Here is a 17,362-nt window from a genome sequence, read left to right on the forward strand (position 1 = left end):
CAAGACCATAGTAGGCACTTGGGGAACATACTTTCCCAATGACTCCAGGGACCCTGAACCTCAGAGACAGTGCTGGGCTGTTTTTACAGGGAGGCCTCAGGAACCGCAGGGTGTCTGGCTAGTAATCAAGAGATTGGGTCACTGTGCTTCTCATCAACCTGAGATGCTGAGCTGAAGCCTCCTTGGGAGAGGGTGAGGGGTGGGTCAGGCACCCCTCCCACGATTGTTACAATGTGAGCCTTCAGCAGGGGCTGAAAGAAGGAAAACCTTCCTGAAAGGTTTTTAGGAAAACCTTTTCCTGAAGACCCTTTCTGGCTTTTTCACATTTGTTACATCAGATCAGCAATAGCTGATTTGTACTGCACACCTTCTGACAAATTTGGTTAAGGCAGTGGGCTCCTAGCTGAGGATGGGTATGGGCGGGGGTGGGGGGGGGTAGGGGGGGTGGTCTCAGGGTGAAGGACTGAGGATTTGTGACACTTGTGTACCTCGGGGACCTTTATCCACCCATCCTACTGACAGCTTCGCCCCGAGGGCCGGGCCTTTAGGCTGTTGAGGTCCACAGGCTCCTCCACAACTGCTTGAGCTTTAGACACTGAATTGATCTTTGCCCCCAGGACAAAGATGGATGTGCGTATCTACTCACCTAGAGGCCTAACAAAGTTCACCAAAACTGGTGAGCTCTCTTCAAAGTAAAGATCTTCCTGGCTTGCCCAGGTGATAGATTTGTACATGTGTAGACCATGCAAGAAAAGCTTTTGAAAGACCTAATATTCACTGAGCACTTATAAGTCATGCCCAGTTCTACTCACTTTACATTTGACTCATTTAATCCCTGCAATCCCCACTTTACAGGTGAAGAAACCAAGGCTGGTGTGACCCGTCCAAGGAGACTCAGATAGGAGGAGGACAGGGACCCTGGCAGACTAAATGGCTTAACATCTTCACTCCCCCATGATCCCATGGAACCTACTTACTAATACAAACGGGGCAGAAAATAAAAACTAAGAATGGCTCAGGTTTCAGTGTTCAACGTCAGGCTTCGCATGAATTACCTGACTTAAATGCCAATCCCACGGTTTGTTGAGGTTTCATCACTTAGAAGCTGGAAGTAACTTGCCCAAGCACCGAAGTACAGGGTAAACTGGGATTTTAGCTGTCTAGATGTGGTATGGACACATGATGAAAGTGTGCGTGCATGGAGAGAGAAGTGGGGGGACCAGAAAAGTCCTGGGAGGGGCTTGATGGGGAGGAGCAGGAGACAATGAGGGAGAGTCCTGTAATGAACGTCCTACTTAATTAAAATCTTACTCTTCACCAGTAACTTTAAAATAGTTGACCCCTAAGATAGTTCAGGTATGAACTAAATCTATGCATGAAGTGATCTTAATCACAAGTCATTATCATAAATATTTATTAATTCCTACAAATTAGCCCCTCTATCTCCTTCACTTTGCCTTTAAGAAAGTGAGCAATCCCTTTTGAAGACCAGATAGTAAGTTGATAGAGATGTGATCTGAATTTTTCACTAGGTAGATGTTAAAAAACAGTACATTTAAAAAAATTAGTAGTAGTTCAATGAAGTGAAAATCACCCATGACCTTTCCTTACCAGCCCAAGTCAGTAGGCCTAAGAATGTTACATCAGGCTTTGAGGAAATCACTGCAAGCCATGGAGGTATGTTCTATAAGAACTGTGATCCCATAATGAAACCAAGAGGCAGAAAGAATGAGTCTCCTAACTTTCAGTGAACTCTCCAAGTGGAAGTGTAGGAAAGGAAAGAAAATGGTTTGTCCCAGATATGTCTATTCGCAGAGTTATAAGAAAATATTGTTCAATAAAATCCAAATAGATAATAGAGTTGTCAAGGTGACAATTGTTTAAAAGCTTTAAAAAGAGAGAAAACAATGTTTCTACAGACACAGGGTAACCTTGAAAAAAGATTTTTCTTCCTGAAAGTGTTTTGTTCAGCTGGAGGGAAAAGAAATAAAAGGAAACATGAAAGCCAATGAAAGAAAAACATGAGCATGGAAGACCATCATTAATCTTCAATTCAAATTGTATAAAAGGCATTAATAGCAATTCTATTCAGAGATAAATGATGTACTGGGGGTATATTTGGGGTGAATAAGTGAGCTAATTGCACAATGATTCTGCATGGGGATGACCCTAGAAATACGGGTTGCCACTGCCACTGCCAAGTCGCTTCAGTTGTGTCTGACTCTGTGCAACCCCAGAGACGGCAGTCCACCAGGCTCCCCCGTCTCTGGGATTCTCCAGGCAAGAACACGAGTGGGTTGCCATTGCCTTCTCCAATGCATGAAAGTGAAAAGTGAAAGTGAAGTCACTCAGTCGTGTCCGACTCCTAGCGACCCCATGGACTGTAGCCCACCAGGCTCCTCCATCCATGGGATTTGCCAGGCAAGAGTACTGGAGTGGGTTGCCATTGCCTTCTCCGAGAAATACGGGTTAAATAGTCTTTAATTTAAAACTTGAATGTAACAACATTTTTTTTGTAAGTAAAGAAGTTTATAACTAAAATGATAAGTTTAGCAAAGTATTTTGTGTATAGACCTGAGTTGTGTCTGACTCTTTGTGACCCCATGGACTGTAGCCTGCCAGGCTCCTATGTCCATGGAATTCTCCAGGCAAGGATACTGGAGTGGGTAGCTGTTCCCTTCTCCAGGGGATCTTCCCAACCCAGGGATTGAACCCAGGTCTCTCACACTGCAGATTCTTTACTGTCTGAGCCACCAGGGAAGGCCAATAGTTCCATATGTTGTGATAAAAATAAATTTAATTTATTTTGGGAAAAAATACCACCTTCCTTGCTTGACAAGGGTAAATTCCCACCACAGTGGAGTTCAGGTGTTAAAATGAGTGACCACTGCTGTAGTATAATGTCCACATGTCCTGGGTGTACAATCAACAAGGAGCATAAGTGACAAGGTGTCCAAATGACTGTTTCCAATTCTTCCCACTGACTTTACCAACAGTTTCTTCAGATCACTCTGAGAAGACCATAGGAAAACATAGGCCAAGAAACGTCCACTGCAAGAGGTTTTTTGTTGACTTAAGTGTAATCTTTACATGGCTTAATAGTTCTCCAGCATTGAGTTTCTAGGTTGGTATTGCAACCAATTTCTGTCTTGTGCAGACCATGGATCAAGAAATGTCTTCTAACCCAAGAATCACTTTTAAGACAAACCCATATTTGATGATAAACTCACATCTTCAAATACACGGCTTTAAATACCATTGTTTTACACACTCTGAAATATGACATCATAATTTAAAACACCAAGACAGAATTTCACTGCTCTATGACACTAATGCCCAGGAGGTGACTGTGGTCTATTCTTCATCATTCAAGTTTATAAAAAGGAACTTTGGAACTTCAGTTCTATTCAGCCAGCTGACAGTCAGTCCTCTTTCCCCATCCACAATCGGTATTTTTGGAAGTGCTGGTCCAAGCCATTTGGGGCTCCTCTACATTGTCATTCAATATGGAGACCTGAAACTTGATCATCATCAGCAGGAGGATTTTAGTTAATAAGTATCAAATGGTCATCACTTCTATTCCTGTAACAGAAAGGGGGAGAAGTAGAGAAAAGAGAGCAATAACTTAAAACTCTTTGAGATGGAACAGGAATACATGCTCTATCATGTAGGCATACATAAGTTACTGACATGCTGAGTGCAACATATAAGTGAAAGAAAAGGACAATTTACATTATTTGGGGTTTGACTAGATGCTTCTGGCAATTTTGAGGAGCTGTCCACCCTCCATCTCCATGGCTAGAACTGCATATTTTCCTCCTTCACTATGGTAGAGAAGGGGAAAGATTAACTGCATCTTCTCAAACCAGCACAGCCCTCCAGAGAACCAGACCAGAAGTATACCTCCCCATAGAACCAGAAGAGAGAAGCTACTTGTTCCACCCTGATGATACCACAGAGGGACCCAGAGGCTTGGGAAAGGTCATGGGACACATTCAGTAATTGGCAGGATCCAAAATGAAAACCCCAGTGTTCTGACCATCAGGCTAGAGGCTCTGTCAATTATTCAAGAGAGAATGAGTCTGTGGTGGTTTTGCCGCTTTGGTTAAAGAAGAGCAACCTGGCTGTGCTCTGCAGGAGGCAGAGCTGTGATACTTGGGTTGCGTGTCATGGGCATTGGAAAGGGGCTCAGATACCAACACTTGTGATGCCTTTATGGTTCTTCTCCAACATGTACTCTCCAGTCATAAAATGAGTCCTAGACTCATAGAATTAAGTCGTCTTCCTCAATTTTATTTCATTCTTAAGTTTCCAGCTGTTAAACACATCCAGGTATATTTAATTTTCAATGATTTCAAAACCATCACTTGTTCCAAGGCCTCACTACAACCCATTTCCCTCATTAGACCCTATGACCTTCACTGTTTCTGTGCAGGGTCCAGCCAGATCCCCCTGGATTCCAGGCTTTGATCCTATTATTCAGCTAAAACCGATCAAGCTGACTTCACCCATGGCCATCTTTGGTAACAGCCACTTCTGTTTCTATTTTTGATCTCCTCTTTTTTCAAAACTTTCAACATCCTGTTCTTCACTTGGTTTCCTTTGGTTGACCCTCCTGTTCTGCTAATTCTCTCATTGCTCACTATGAGCAGACTCTTCTTCGCACCAGACATACCTTCTCCACAAGCCTTAGTTCACCTTGGGGAAAACTGCCTGCTGATGTTGCTCTGTTCTCACCAGCCAGACTCAATCTTATCAATCAGTCCTGCAGTTCACTCTTTAAATCTTTCACTTGTTTCATATGGCTGCACGAGAAATCATCTAACAACCCTCTGGGGCTTTTTTTGGTACAAACCAAGGTCCAAAAATCAAGCACCAAAAGCCTATCCATTACTGTCCAGTGTTCACAACTATTTTACATTCTGAGATGACTTTTTTTTTTAATTTATGGTTAACTACAGATTAGAAAAGCAGCTTTCTAATTAGAAAAGGTACCTTATGTAAGGTACCCCTTAGGAGGCAGCTGCCTATTAAGAAAATTAATTTCCCTTTATCCCTGCTTCCATGGCAGCACTTTAATGCTCTGAGAGGATAAAATGTGATTGTAAAAACTTAACTCTTCTCAGAAGATCTCATTTCATATTTACTAGACATTATTTACAAGTGCTCCATCATACCATTTCAAATCCCAAGATGCAGTACGAATTGATTAACGAAAAATACATCCTGTGATTTTAAGTAGCAATTATGTTCTTCCTCTTCCTTCAGGACTCTGGTTTAGCGAATGCTTCTCAAAAGACGCAAGTCGGGGATACTTCTAGCTAACAACCCCATCCCTGACTTGCGATGAAAACAAACATGGGCACAGTTAAGATTTTCCTCATGTGTCCTCCATTCTGGTCCCCAACCCACCGTGTGGAGGTTTTGCCACTGAGGTCCGGACTATGTAAGTGCCCCGATGAATGGTGAGCAAAGAGCCATTGATCAATTGATTTGTGTTTGCAGCCAAGGACACACAGAGCCCCTCTCAAGCAGATTTTCTGCTCTGCTCAAGGAAGGTTACTTGAAACCTTCAAGTAACTGCATCTTGGGATTTGAAATGGTATGATGGAGCACTTCTAAATAATGTCTAGTAAATCGTGAAAAGGGGAAAACATCTTTGGCATTCCTGGAGCTACACCTATAAATGAAGGATTCTGATCTCTTCCTGTGGGCAGCCCACCCTCTTGCCTTCAGGGACATAATTCATGCCGTCTCATAACAGGCTTTAACATTCCCAAGAGACTCCAACCATGTCCTGTACCTTTGTACCTTGTTTTATAAGAAACAATAGATTTCTAAAGCCAAGTGCAGTGGGAGGAAAGAAAGGAGGGCTGCATTGTTTCCTCCAATCAGCTGATTTCTGAGTGCAGCGTTTGCCCTGGGAGGACTCTTTGTTAAGGCAACAGAGCATCTCATCCTGGGAGCATGGAGACCTGACTCGACACAATACTGACCTCCTCAGACAGCAGATGCTGGACAGGAAGGCTGGTGACTCTTCCTGACACTTCTCTTTGCTACTACACTCCTTCAGGAATTCCTGAAGATCCGTGGCAGGAAACCCATTCTGTTGGTATTTCTTTAAAAAGTACACAATGTGGTTACCTTATTTATATAGCATGAGAAATTGCTCCCTTTGTCAACGAACCAAACCCACCTCTGCTAAAATAAAACTCTCCCACGTTGCAAGCTTGGATCTAAGAACTGATATTAACAATAATAATCAATCTCTGGGTCCCTTGAAAGCCAAGCCAGGGCTACCATGGGAACAGAGAGCCATTCGGAGGAAAACTCCAGAAAGCAAGCCTTAGTGGGGGAAGGGTTGTTGTTGTTATGGTTTAGTTGCTAAGCCGTGCCTGACTCTTGTGACCCCATGGACTGTAGTCCACCAGGCTCCTCTGTCCATGGGGTTTCCCAGGCAAGAATACTGGAGTGGGTTGCCATTTCTTTCTCCAGGAGATCTTTCCGACCCAGGGATCTAAACCCCATCTCCTGCACTGGCAGGCGGATTCTTTACCACTGAGCCACCAAGGAAGCCTAGAGGCATGTTAATTAAAGAGTGAAGGAAATAGCAGTCTAAAGCTTTCGTGTTCACTGCAAGCCCAAGAGAAGCCTCCCCTTTCCCACACTGCCCATGTGGAGTTGGGCTGGGAAGTTTTATAGAAGCTGGTCGCTTAGGGAGGTAGAAGGCAGTAGGTTCCTCCAAGCAGACACAGAGACTCTGAGAGACCCCTCCCCTCGTGTTCAGTGAGATCATCCACCAGGTCACCAAGGCTTGGCACCCTCACAGGGACACTGCCACATCCAAGGACAGCACCCACACTGCGCAGGCCTGGCTCCTCTCCCCATGACCAGCCCCCCTGCAGCCAACCACCCATTCCTACAGGAACATGTGTCCCCTTCTGCGCAAAATGCTCAGGAGTATTTCTAACGGACTGGCTTCTTCTGGGATAGTCTGAGAAGGTTCAAGAAGAGGACAACACCATAGGACATGGACATGGAATCCCTGGTTGCTCAGATGCTGGCCCCAAACAGGGTGCTGGCTCCAAGCACGACCACCTGCTGTGGAGACATCACCGCCCGAGTTTACAGGACTTCCTTCATGCTACAGATCAGTTAAATGGACCCAGTCTGAAAGGACACAGGGTCCACTGGGTAGCTTAGGAAGGTAGGAGGCTAAACAGCCACAAAAGCCTTAGATTTGTAACTTAAAGGAAACCTGCATCACACGAGTGGCATCCAGTGTTTGAGGGGTGCCCACATCTGGACAGTTGTCAGGAAGATGGTCACCCCTTATCACTGAAACTTAGCACTCAAAGCCGAAGTTCCAGGACAGGCACGTACGCCTGTAAGCACTAAGATCCACAGCCCAACTACCTGATTTACCAAATTCAGCCCATCCTTACGGGCTTCCCCTGTGGCTCAGTGGTAAAGAATCTGCCTGCAATGCAGGAGACAGGGGTTTGATCCCCGGGTCGGGAAGATCCACTGAAGGAGGGTATGACAGCCCACTCCAGTATTCTTGCCTGGAGAATCCCATGGACAGAGGAGCCTGGCGGGTTATAGTCCATAGGGTCACTTAGAGTCATACACAACTGAAGCGACTTAGCAGGCAGGCAGGCCCATCTTTACCCATTTCCTTTCTCTTTTCCACTATACCTCCAAACCAGCCCACCCCAATCTGGGCACCAAGGACAATGTCCTAAATGCATATTTAAAATGAACCCCCAGCATCTAAAAAGTTTCTTTTCTACAAAATCTCAAAAATCTAAGTAAAACTATAGTATTTTAAGTAAGTAAAAAACTATAGTATTTTCCTATGTTCCAATCTATACAGAATTTGCAATAGTTTTTGGTAGGAAATAATGATAACTGCTTACCTTAATGGTGTCATAAGAGTCTGTAATAATTGCAATGAAAAGGCTGAGAATCATGTATATGAAAAGGCTGATGAAGGAATATAAATACAGGCGACTGAACAGCCACACCAAGTGGCTCTTCTGCTGGATGTGAGCAAAGGTCGCATACATGTCATCACCGTTGACCAGAGAAAACAGACACTCAGCAACCGTGTTCAGATTTTCAAACTGTGGAGGAGGGAGACCAAAAGTAGTCTGAGATATGCTAGCCAATGAAGTAGAGAAGTATCTAGTTAGCTGGTTTTGTTGAAGATGTTGTTGCTGCCATTCTTATTACAATTAACATTCACTTTAGGGCACCTGGAATACCATGCATTGCAAATTGTTACTCAAAACTCTCCTCTACATTCACAAAGATAATTTCTTGGCACCTCTCTGTTTTTTCCCTTTGCACTCTTTCTGTTGTTGTTGTTCAGATGCTAAGTCATGTTTGACTCTTTGCAACCCCATGGACTGTGGCACCCATGCTTCCCTGTCCTCTGTCTCTCAGAGTTTGCTCAAACTCATGTCCATTGAGTCAATAATGCCATCCAACCATCTCATCCTCTGTCACCCCCTTCTCTTCCTGCCTTCAGTCTTTCCCAGCATCAGGGTCTTTTCCAATGACTTTTTATATATTTGGGATCATGTCACCTGACAATTTTGGATCAGATTTTTCTTTCTTTTCTACTTAACACAGTCTTGTATTATTCATACCCAGAGATGATTTGTTGGAAATGTCAACTGTAACTATTTCCCTTTCACTGGACATCCTAATCATGTTTGCTCTTGTAAAGAACAATGCAAATCACATTTATTGGCACTGAGTTTTTTCCTATTATTAGGTCTCAGTATCAACTTTTTTTTTTTTTTTTTGGCCATGTGTGGTCTTCACTGTTGTACTGGCTTTTCTCTAGTTGCAGTGAGCAGGGGCTGCACTCTAGTTGCGATGTGCAGGCTTCTCGTTGAGGTGGCTCCTCTCATTGTGAAGTGGGAGCTCCTCCCATTGCGGAGCGGGGGCTCCTCTCTTGCGGAGCGGGGGCTCCCCCCATTGTGGAGCGGGGGCTCCTCTCTTGCGGAGCGGGGGCTCCCCCCATTGTGGAGCGGGGGCTCCTCCCATTGCGGAGCGGGGGCTCCTCTCTTGCGGAGCGGGGGCTCCCCCCATTGTGGAGCGGGGGCTCCTCCCATTGCGGAGCGGGGGCTCCTCTCTTGTGGAGTGGGGGCTCCCCCCATTGCGGAGCGGGGGCTCCTCCCATTGCGGAGCGGGGGCTCCTCTCTTGCGGAGCGGGGGCTCCCCCCATTGCGGAGCGGGGGCTCCTCTCTTGCGGAGCGGGGGCTCCTCTCTTGCGGAGCGGGGGCTCCCCCCATTGCGGAGCGGGGGCTCCCCCCATTGTGGAGCGGGGGCTCCTCTCTTGCAGAGCGGGGGCTCCCCCCATTGTGGAGCGGGGGCTCCCCCCATTGTGGAGCGGGGGCTCCTCCCATTGCAGAGCGGGGGCTCCTCTCTTGTGGAGTGGGGGCTCCCCCCATTGCGGAGCGGGGGCTCCTCTCTTGCGGAGCGGGGGCTCCCCCCATTGTGGAGCGGGGGCTCCTCCCATTGCGGAGCGGGGGCTCCTCTCTTGTGGAGTGGGGGCTCCCCGCATTGCGGAGCGGGGGCTCCTCCCATTGCGGAGCGGGGGCTCCTCTCTTGCGGAGCGGGGGCTCCCCCCATTGCGGAGCGGGGGCTCCCCCCATTGCGGAGCGGGGGCTCAGTAGTTGTGCTGCATGTGCTTAGTTGCTCTGCAGCAGGTGCGGTCTTCCCAGATGAGGGATCAAACCAGTGTCTCCTGCATGGGCAGGCAGATTCTTCATCACTGAGCCACCAGGGAAGCCCACGATTAACATTTTAAGGCTAAAATCTGCTAAACTGCTTTCTGAAAGAACTGCAGAGCACCAGCAAAGGTGGAAGGGCCAGAGACAGAGGCTCAAGAAAATTGGTTTCTTTGTAGCCTTTCCAACCATGGATTCAGATAATTTTCGAGCCTTAAAAGCTAAAGATTACCAGAGGTGGGAAAGTGCATTAGGATGGATGATCATGGTGTGTCTTCTGAGGGCTCCCCCGCTAACAGTGGACTGGCCACTGCCAAGAAACCTAACACCTGTGGCGGAGCTGGGTGGGCTGCCTAAGGAGTGGCCCTCAGAAGTCAGGCCTGAAAGCCGAGGTGCTCATCAGTGAGAGGAGAAAGATAAATTTGCTCAGTGAATATGGAGGGAAAAGGTGCAGAGCCTAAGGACTGGTTGGAGAGTGAGTATGTGCTGTGCTCACAGAGCCTTGTCTGGGCTTATAAATATTTCAGACTAATCCCGCCTTCCCTGGAGAAGAGTGAAAACTTGGACAGAAGAGGGATAGGATCTGCTCTCTGTTTCCGTGGCACGTGAAGATCTCCTAGAATGAGAAGCTCAGGGGCCAGGGTGCCAGTTGGACAGAGTGCAGGGGCCCAGAACTGCAAGGAATCCAGAGGAAAGTGGGGAGAAAGTAAGCCCAGGAGGGTGGGGGAGGAACCTCGGATGGACTCTGTTCCAGACAAGGCCAGTTTAAGGGGCGGGTAGAGGCAGGGACAGGAGGTAATTAGCAAGAGGCTGACTGAACACCTGAAGCCCTGGGGGCAGAGCTGGGCAGGGGCTGGTGTGGAATGCCCCAGGAGGCTCGCAGCTCCCACCCGGCTTATGTGCTTGACCACCAGCTGCCATATCCACAGAAAGTAAACAGCAAGTGCTTAATGAATGAAGTCTCTGAGGTCAGAGAGTTAAACATTAGATGAGTGTGAAAAGTTTCTATGTGAAGAATGATAATGAGTTAATAGGCAAAAGGCGATTAAAAGTTTTCAGAAATGCAGATACAACAGGTTGCTGTAAAGCTGAAACAGAACCTATTCTGTCCTTAGCGGGAGGAGGGACCAGTACATCCATCAAGCCAGCGTGTGTGGCTGTGGGGACAAGTCCCTGTGAATGTCTCTGGGACATTTCCAGTTCGGAGCTGTGTTATCAATATGGATTCACATGCAACACAATAATAGCTCCCACCAGCTGAGCCCAGAAAATGGGCTTCCCTTCCAAATTTCTCTATCTCTGTCTGCCATTGCAGCCTCCTACCAGAAAAAGATTACTCCAAAATAATCAAGTGCTTAAAACTATGTGTTGTTTATATGTGAAATCTAAAATACAACACAAAAGAAACCTATCTGTGGAATAGAGACATAGAGACTGTTTTCTGTCAGACAGACTCACTGACATAGAGAACAGATTTGTGGTTACTAAGAGGAGGGGGCTGGAGGAGGGCTGGAGTGGAAGGTTGGGGTTAGCAGGTGTAAGCAATTATATATAGAATGGATAAACAACAAAGTCTACTATATAGCACAGGGAACCTCGATAAACCACATGGAAAAGAATATTTAAAGAAAGAATCTATATATATGTATAACAGTCATGTTGCTGTACAGCAGAAATTAACTAACACTGTAAATCAACTATACTTCAATTAAAAAAAAAAAGCAGTGTGTTGAATGAATTTCTTTTTCCTGCTCTGCTCTCTAATAAGGTTTGTCTGTTTGTATGGTGTTTCTCTAACCCACTCTTTCTACCCCCTCTCTGATGTCACACTTAAATATTTATTACAGAAAACTCCAGGGAAGTCTTTCTCACTCCAACCTCTTTGGCCTCCAGTCTAAGCTGCAGTAAAATCTAAACTTCAAAGAACATAGCCTTCAGATCGTTTCTCTTGCTTAACAATAATGCAAAGTCTGGAGGCAAAGTAAAAATCCAAACCAAGAACCCTGGAGTAAGTTCCTCGTTTATGGGGCCTCATGCCATCCCTTGAATGGCAGTGTCAAGATCGTGTGTCTGCCTCCTCTCACAACACCTGGGTCACCTCTCTGGGATTTATTCTCTTCATCTGGTACATCCGTCATCGTCTCTGTCCAATGAAGCCAGTGTTGAAGGGCTATTTCAGTCTTACATCAAGACAGACTGCCCTGGCAGCTCTAATTTGTTCTCTATAACAGTAAGAACCACAGAAGAAACTACTGGTTTCTAATTGTTGTCTGCATACTTCTCTGTACCCCAACCAGCTAGCAAACTCCCAGTCCATGACAGATTCATGGGGTAAATTCTGTAACCAAGGGAGAGCATACGGACATACCCCAAATAAGAATCATGCCCATGGCTTTGCTACATCAGCAACAACTCTGAAGACGTGGACTAAAGTCACTCTCCACAGAGATCTGGAGGGAACATCCATTGGAGCAAATCACTTATTAATATGCAGATAATTTAATAATAAGACAGGCAGTTCCCAGAGTAACTAGTTTCCACCCCACCACTGGCCTTAAGACAATGTGGTTCAAGTTGGTTTCTATGAACATCGATTACAACTCTGATAGCACCATTAATAATCCATATTCCTTGGGACTTCCCTGGTGGCACAGTGGTTTAGAATCCACCTGCCAGTGCAGGGGACATGGGTTTGATCCCTGGTCTGGGAAGACTCCACATGCCAAGGAGCAACTAAGCTCGTGTGCGCAACTACTGAAGCCCATGTGTCCTGGAGCCCTCACAAGGCAGCAAGAGACACCACCACAGTGGGCAGCCCGAGCACTGCAACACAGAGCAGACCCCACTCGCTACAGCTAAAGAAAGTCCGCGAAAAGCAATGAAGGCCCAGCAGAACCAAAAATTAATTACTTAAAAAAATTTTTTAATCCATATTTCTCAGTTTCTCTTGGAAACTGGCCAATTCTTTCTTTAGTGTCAAGAACGTCCAGCAGTCTGTGTTTCAAGTTCCAGAACTGCGAGTTGGTGGGCACAGTGCAAATTCATCCCTTAGTTTCCTGTACAGTTACTTAGAATCAGTTTGGACATAATATGCATCTCAGCATTTTTTATCTCCCTCTTATATTTAGCGTTATTTATCTCCCTCTTCTCTGGGCACGTGAGATTTATTTTAACCTACCAAAAAGTTAAATAGAGACCTAATAAGGTAAGTAAATGGTACATACTCTACCATTTCATACCATAAGAAGTGGCTGTGAGCTAGTTTCAGTGGCCAAGATCCACAGTATAAGTTAGCTTTAAAAATACCTAATGTGAAGAACAGTATGGAGGGTCTTTAAAAAACTAGAGTTACCATTTGATACAGAAACCCACTCCTGGGCATATATCCAGAGAAAAGTCTAATTCAAAAAGATATATGCATTCCAATATTTGTAGCATTTACAACAGCCAAAACATGGAACATGGAAGCAACTCAAATGTCATCAACAGATGAATGGATAAAGAAGATTTATATATATATATATATATATATATATATAATGGAATATTATTCAGCCATAAAAAGATGAAATAATGCCATTTCCAACAATATGGATGGACTTAGAGATTATCATACTAAGTAAGTCAGACAGAGACAGACAAATATCACATGATAGCTTATATGTGGATTCCACTTACATGTGGAAACTAAAATACAATATAAATGATCTTATTTACAAAACAGAAATAGACTCATAGACATAGAAAATAAACTTATGGTTACCAAAGGGAAAAGGGGAAGAGGATAAATTAGGAAATTGGAATTAACAGGTACACACTACTATATCGGAGAAGGCGATGGCACCCCACTCCAGTACTCCTGCCTGGAAAATCCCATGGATGGAGGAGCCTGGAAGGCTGCAGTCCATGGGGTCGCTGAGGTTCGGACACGACTGAGCAAAACAAGTAGGACCTACTATATAGCATAGGGAACTGTATTGAATATATTGTGATACCTATGATGGAAAAGAATCTGAAAAAGAATATATATGTGTGTGTGTATGTATAACCGAATCATTTTGCTGTATACTTGAAACACTGTAAATCAATTATGTTGTTTAGTTGCTAAGTTGTGTCCAACACTTTTATGACCCCATGGACTGTAACTCACCAGGCTCCTCTGTCCATGGGATTTCCCAGGCAAGAATACTGGAATGGGTTGCCATTCCTTCTCCAAATCAACCATACTTCAATTTTTAAGAAATAGAGATTAAAAAAATACCCAAGGTAAAGAGAAATAAGGTCCTAATGTGCCTCCAGGCTACAGATGCATTCCTAGGAAATTTCTTTGGTTCTTACAAGTTTGTAAGTCCCCAGAAAGCAGGTACTGCTATGTCTCTGTTTCTCGTCATTCAGCAAACTTGCTAAGCCCTTACCATGTTCTAGGTACCACACTTGACATGAGGAATGCAAAAAGCAATAATCCATGGTCCCTGTCCTCTAAGAATTTGGGCTAGAAGAATCTGACAGTGTTGGGGGCACAGTAGATGCTGAATAAATATCAAATGGATATCTCCTCAAAGAGTCTCCACAGGCTCCAGGCTACCACAGTGAAAACCCAAGCATTCGTTCCACAAATGATCATTGTTCAATTGAGTCAAAAAGAACTTTCATGTGAATGAAAGCACAAATTGCAATGGCTTATGTCAGAGAGTGACATAAAAATTTGCTTCAAGAGTTGGTGCTAAGAGTCTCATGTAGCATTCATATAAAATGTTTTAACCAGCTAATAGTTGTTTTGAATAAGAAAGGTGCTTGGATAAAACCGGAGGCCTTGAAAGCAAGAAGGTATAACTCTGGTGCCACTGAAATTTTACCCATGGCATCAGCGAAGACCAGTGATTTTTCAATGCTTTGTCTTTTCATTTGAAAAATGGGGACAATAAATGCAAGACTGCGGTATATTCCTCAGAAAGTACTCTGGAAATGTCAAAGCCACGTTACAATTATGTTCTTCCAGTCCTCATCTTGAATTATTAAACAGCAACAGGCTCCAGCCCACCATGCTCACACATTTTGAAAGGGCGTTGCGCCAATGTCCATTAGTGCTGGAGTAAACGTTGGCAGGACACTTGTATTTTTATTCTCTTTCAGTTGAGCCATTGAAATCTATGTCTAACAGGAAACCCAGAAGCTAAAATGTGGGATTCCTGCTGCCAGACAAGCATCAGGGTGAAATTCCGGTTTTTCTGATATCTTCTCTTTAGAGTTTTTTGTTTGTTTAAAGAGCGATTGAGCTTCTACACCCAAGCTAGCTGTGATTCTAGAAATTCTAGAAAATGCTCACTATGGTGCCGTCCGGCTTTCAGGCAATACTTGAAGGTCTTCTGATTCAACAGATAGTGACTGACTGGCAGAACCTGACATTTTTGACCATTTGGATTGGTTTGGAGAGAGATGTGCAGGGGGAGTAAACAATTTTAACTTTAGACCCAAAGAAGAAGCAATATGGAGAAGAAAAAACTGAAGTCCAAAACCAAAGTGAAGGTTTTCTCTAACTATTGAGCAGTGCAGCCACTGAATTAACTCAACTCTGTGTTTTCCAAATAGATCAGCTTGGTTAGGAATGGGAGATAGAAGCCATAAACAGACCTGCTATACAACCCCAGAGATATAGTTCTTATCTCTCTACTCCTCCAGGGGAGAAGTGAGATTAACTAAGAGACATAAGTCAAGGGGTGAAACATCCAATATCGCAGCACCAGCTCCGGGTGACTATGGAACATCTGAAGAATAGCCAGTCCAGGCTGACGTGTGCTGTCAGGACAAAATGCCCACCAGATCTCAAAGACTCGGTGCCTAAAAAAGGAATGTAAAATACCTCAATGTTTTATATTGAATACAGGCTGAAGTCATATTTGAAATATATTGGATTAAATAAAATGCATAATTAAAATCAATTTCATCCATTTCTCTGAAAAAAATTTTAATGTGGCTACTAGAAAAAATTTAAAAGTACAGACATGGCTATCATTTGTAGCTCTCATATTTTTCTTGGATAGTGCTGATCCTCTGGACTCTTTGAAAGGACAGAACGGAAGAAATGAAAATACAGTTAAGACTCACAAAGCAAAGAACACCATTTTTCACAAGGTAACCTTGACACATATTGAAAGAAAGAAGACTAATGACTCGGCTTTCCTCTCATGGTCGATCCACTCTTGAGTCAGACTAAATGCTCTTTTGTAATGATTTGTTCTAGGTAATGCCAAGAAAAGAAAAGAAGAAAAGCCTTCAGCTTATTGGTCAAATGATGTGTATTAAGGTAAAGGTGACCTGGGTGTGAATCCTATCTCAGCCATTCACTAACTATTCAACCCCAGGAATCTAACTTATTAAGATCCTTATTTTCTGTCTAAAGATAAGAATATTTCCCACAGTGTTAATGGGAGGGCTAACAGACCAAGGGAGGAAAAGAACATGGGCACCTTATCTATTTAGCACATAGCACTTGAGAATGGTAGCTAGTTTGGTAAAATTAAAACAACATTTCTGAGCATCTTCCAGAACAATGATGGGATAGGGAAGATGTGTGCCTGACTCTTTGCAACCCCATGGACTGTAACCTGCCAGGCTCCTCTGTCCATGGGGATTCTCCAGGCAAGAATCCTGGAGTGGGTTGCCATCATACCCTTCTCCAGGGGATCTTCCAGACCCAGGGGTCGACCCCATGTCTCTTAAGTCTCCTGCATTGGCAGGCGGGTTCTTTACCACTAGTGCCACCAGGGAAGGTAGAGAACCATTAATAGCCACGGGACCACTGGATAAATTCACTGGCCGTGGAAGAGCAGCATTTATTCCACATGGTGCAACACTGCCCTCTTGTGACAAAAACGTGGTAAAGCATTCAGACCAGGAGGCAAGTAAGGAAGTTAATTTTCCTGGGCACCAAGACAATAAATTCTCCAGATCAGAGAGATCATATCAAAGAACGGTTTTTACTGATGAGCCACCTTTAAATCAGTGGGCTAGAACTGGAAGAGCAGTAAGATGATCAAGATTTGCTAATAATCCAGAGATGGTCACTTTGTTGACTATACAGTTTTTCAAATAGGAAAATGGTAATTCTCTTTGGACAAATTAAGTGTAACGCTTAAAGAGGAGAAAGTCTGGGTGGATTCCAAGTTACTAGGATTTATTTTAGTAGGAAAATACCAAAAGTTTGCGTTCTATGGATTGCTCAATTTTTGTGAAGAGTTTATAAACCAGATTTGATCATGGTTTTTTTTTTTTTTAAATGCAACTATCAAGGTCAAAACTTAAAGCTGAGCTGTATACCAGTGTCAATACAATCCTTTACATCTTTACTTTTCTCCTTGTAGGAAACCTAAGTCAAAATGACTACCCTGGGCTGTTGACAAAATTAAATGAAAGAGAAGAGAGAAATGCTTAGCATTGCCTCAAGTGTTAGCTGCTATTATTTATATTTTTGTTGTTTCTATTGTCCCAATTGCCAAAGGCCCATGGGGGGAAAAAAAACTATAAGATGCAATCATTGCTTTACTTTTTTGGTTTGAAAACAAAACCTACCAAATTTCATTTCCTGCTCTATCTTTGAATCAAATTTATCATTTTAAAAC

The 17,362-nt window shown here is 44.1% G+C and overlaps 1 protein-coding gene across 6 annotated transcripts in view; it reads right to left on the reverse strand.

Moving 5' to 3' along the window:
- Nucleotides 1-2,779: 2,779 nt before the first annotated feature.
- Nucleotides 2,780-17,362, reverse strand: part of MCOLN2 (mucolipin TRP cation channel 2) — a 64,654-nt gene continuing 50,071 nt past the window's right edge. For 5 of the 6 annotated variants that reach the window (XR_015160353.1, XM_086390865.1, XM_086390868.1 and 2 more), the window contains 3 exons: nucleotides 7,920-8,126; nucleotides 5,997-6,118; nucleotides 2,780-3,582 (listed from right to left, as the gene is read on the reverse strand). Coding sequence is in view for 5 of the 6 variants with exons in the window: in XM_086390865.1 (XP_086246991.1) it covers nucleotides 3,546-3,582; nucleotides 5,997-6,118; nucleotides 7,920-8,126 (366 nt within the window). In the remaining variant the exon portion in view is untranslated. Of the gene's footprint in view, nucleotides 3,583-5,996; nucleotides 6,119-7,919; nucleotides 8,127-15,438; nucleotides 15,582-17,362 lie in introns of those variants that run through there. The other variant, XM_086390866.1, reaches the window with a different exon arrangement.

Source organism: Bos grunniens, chromosome 3 (assembly GCF_055505025.1).
Source record: "Bos grunniens cultivar Pamir isolate PY7600 chromosome 3, Bosgru_T2T1.0, whole genome shotgun sequence".
NCBI lineage: Eukaryota > Metazoa > Chordata > Mammalia > Artiodactyla > Bovidae > Bos > Bos grunniens.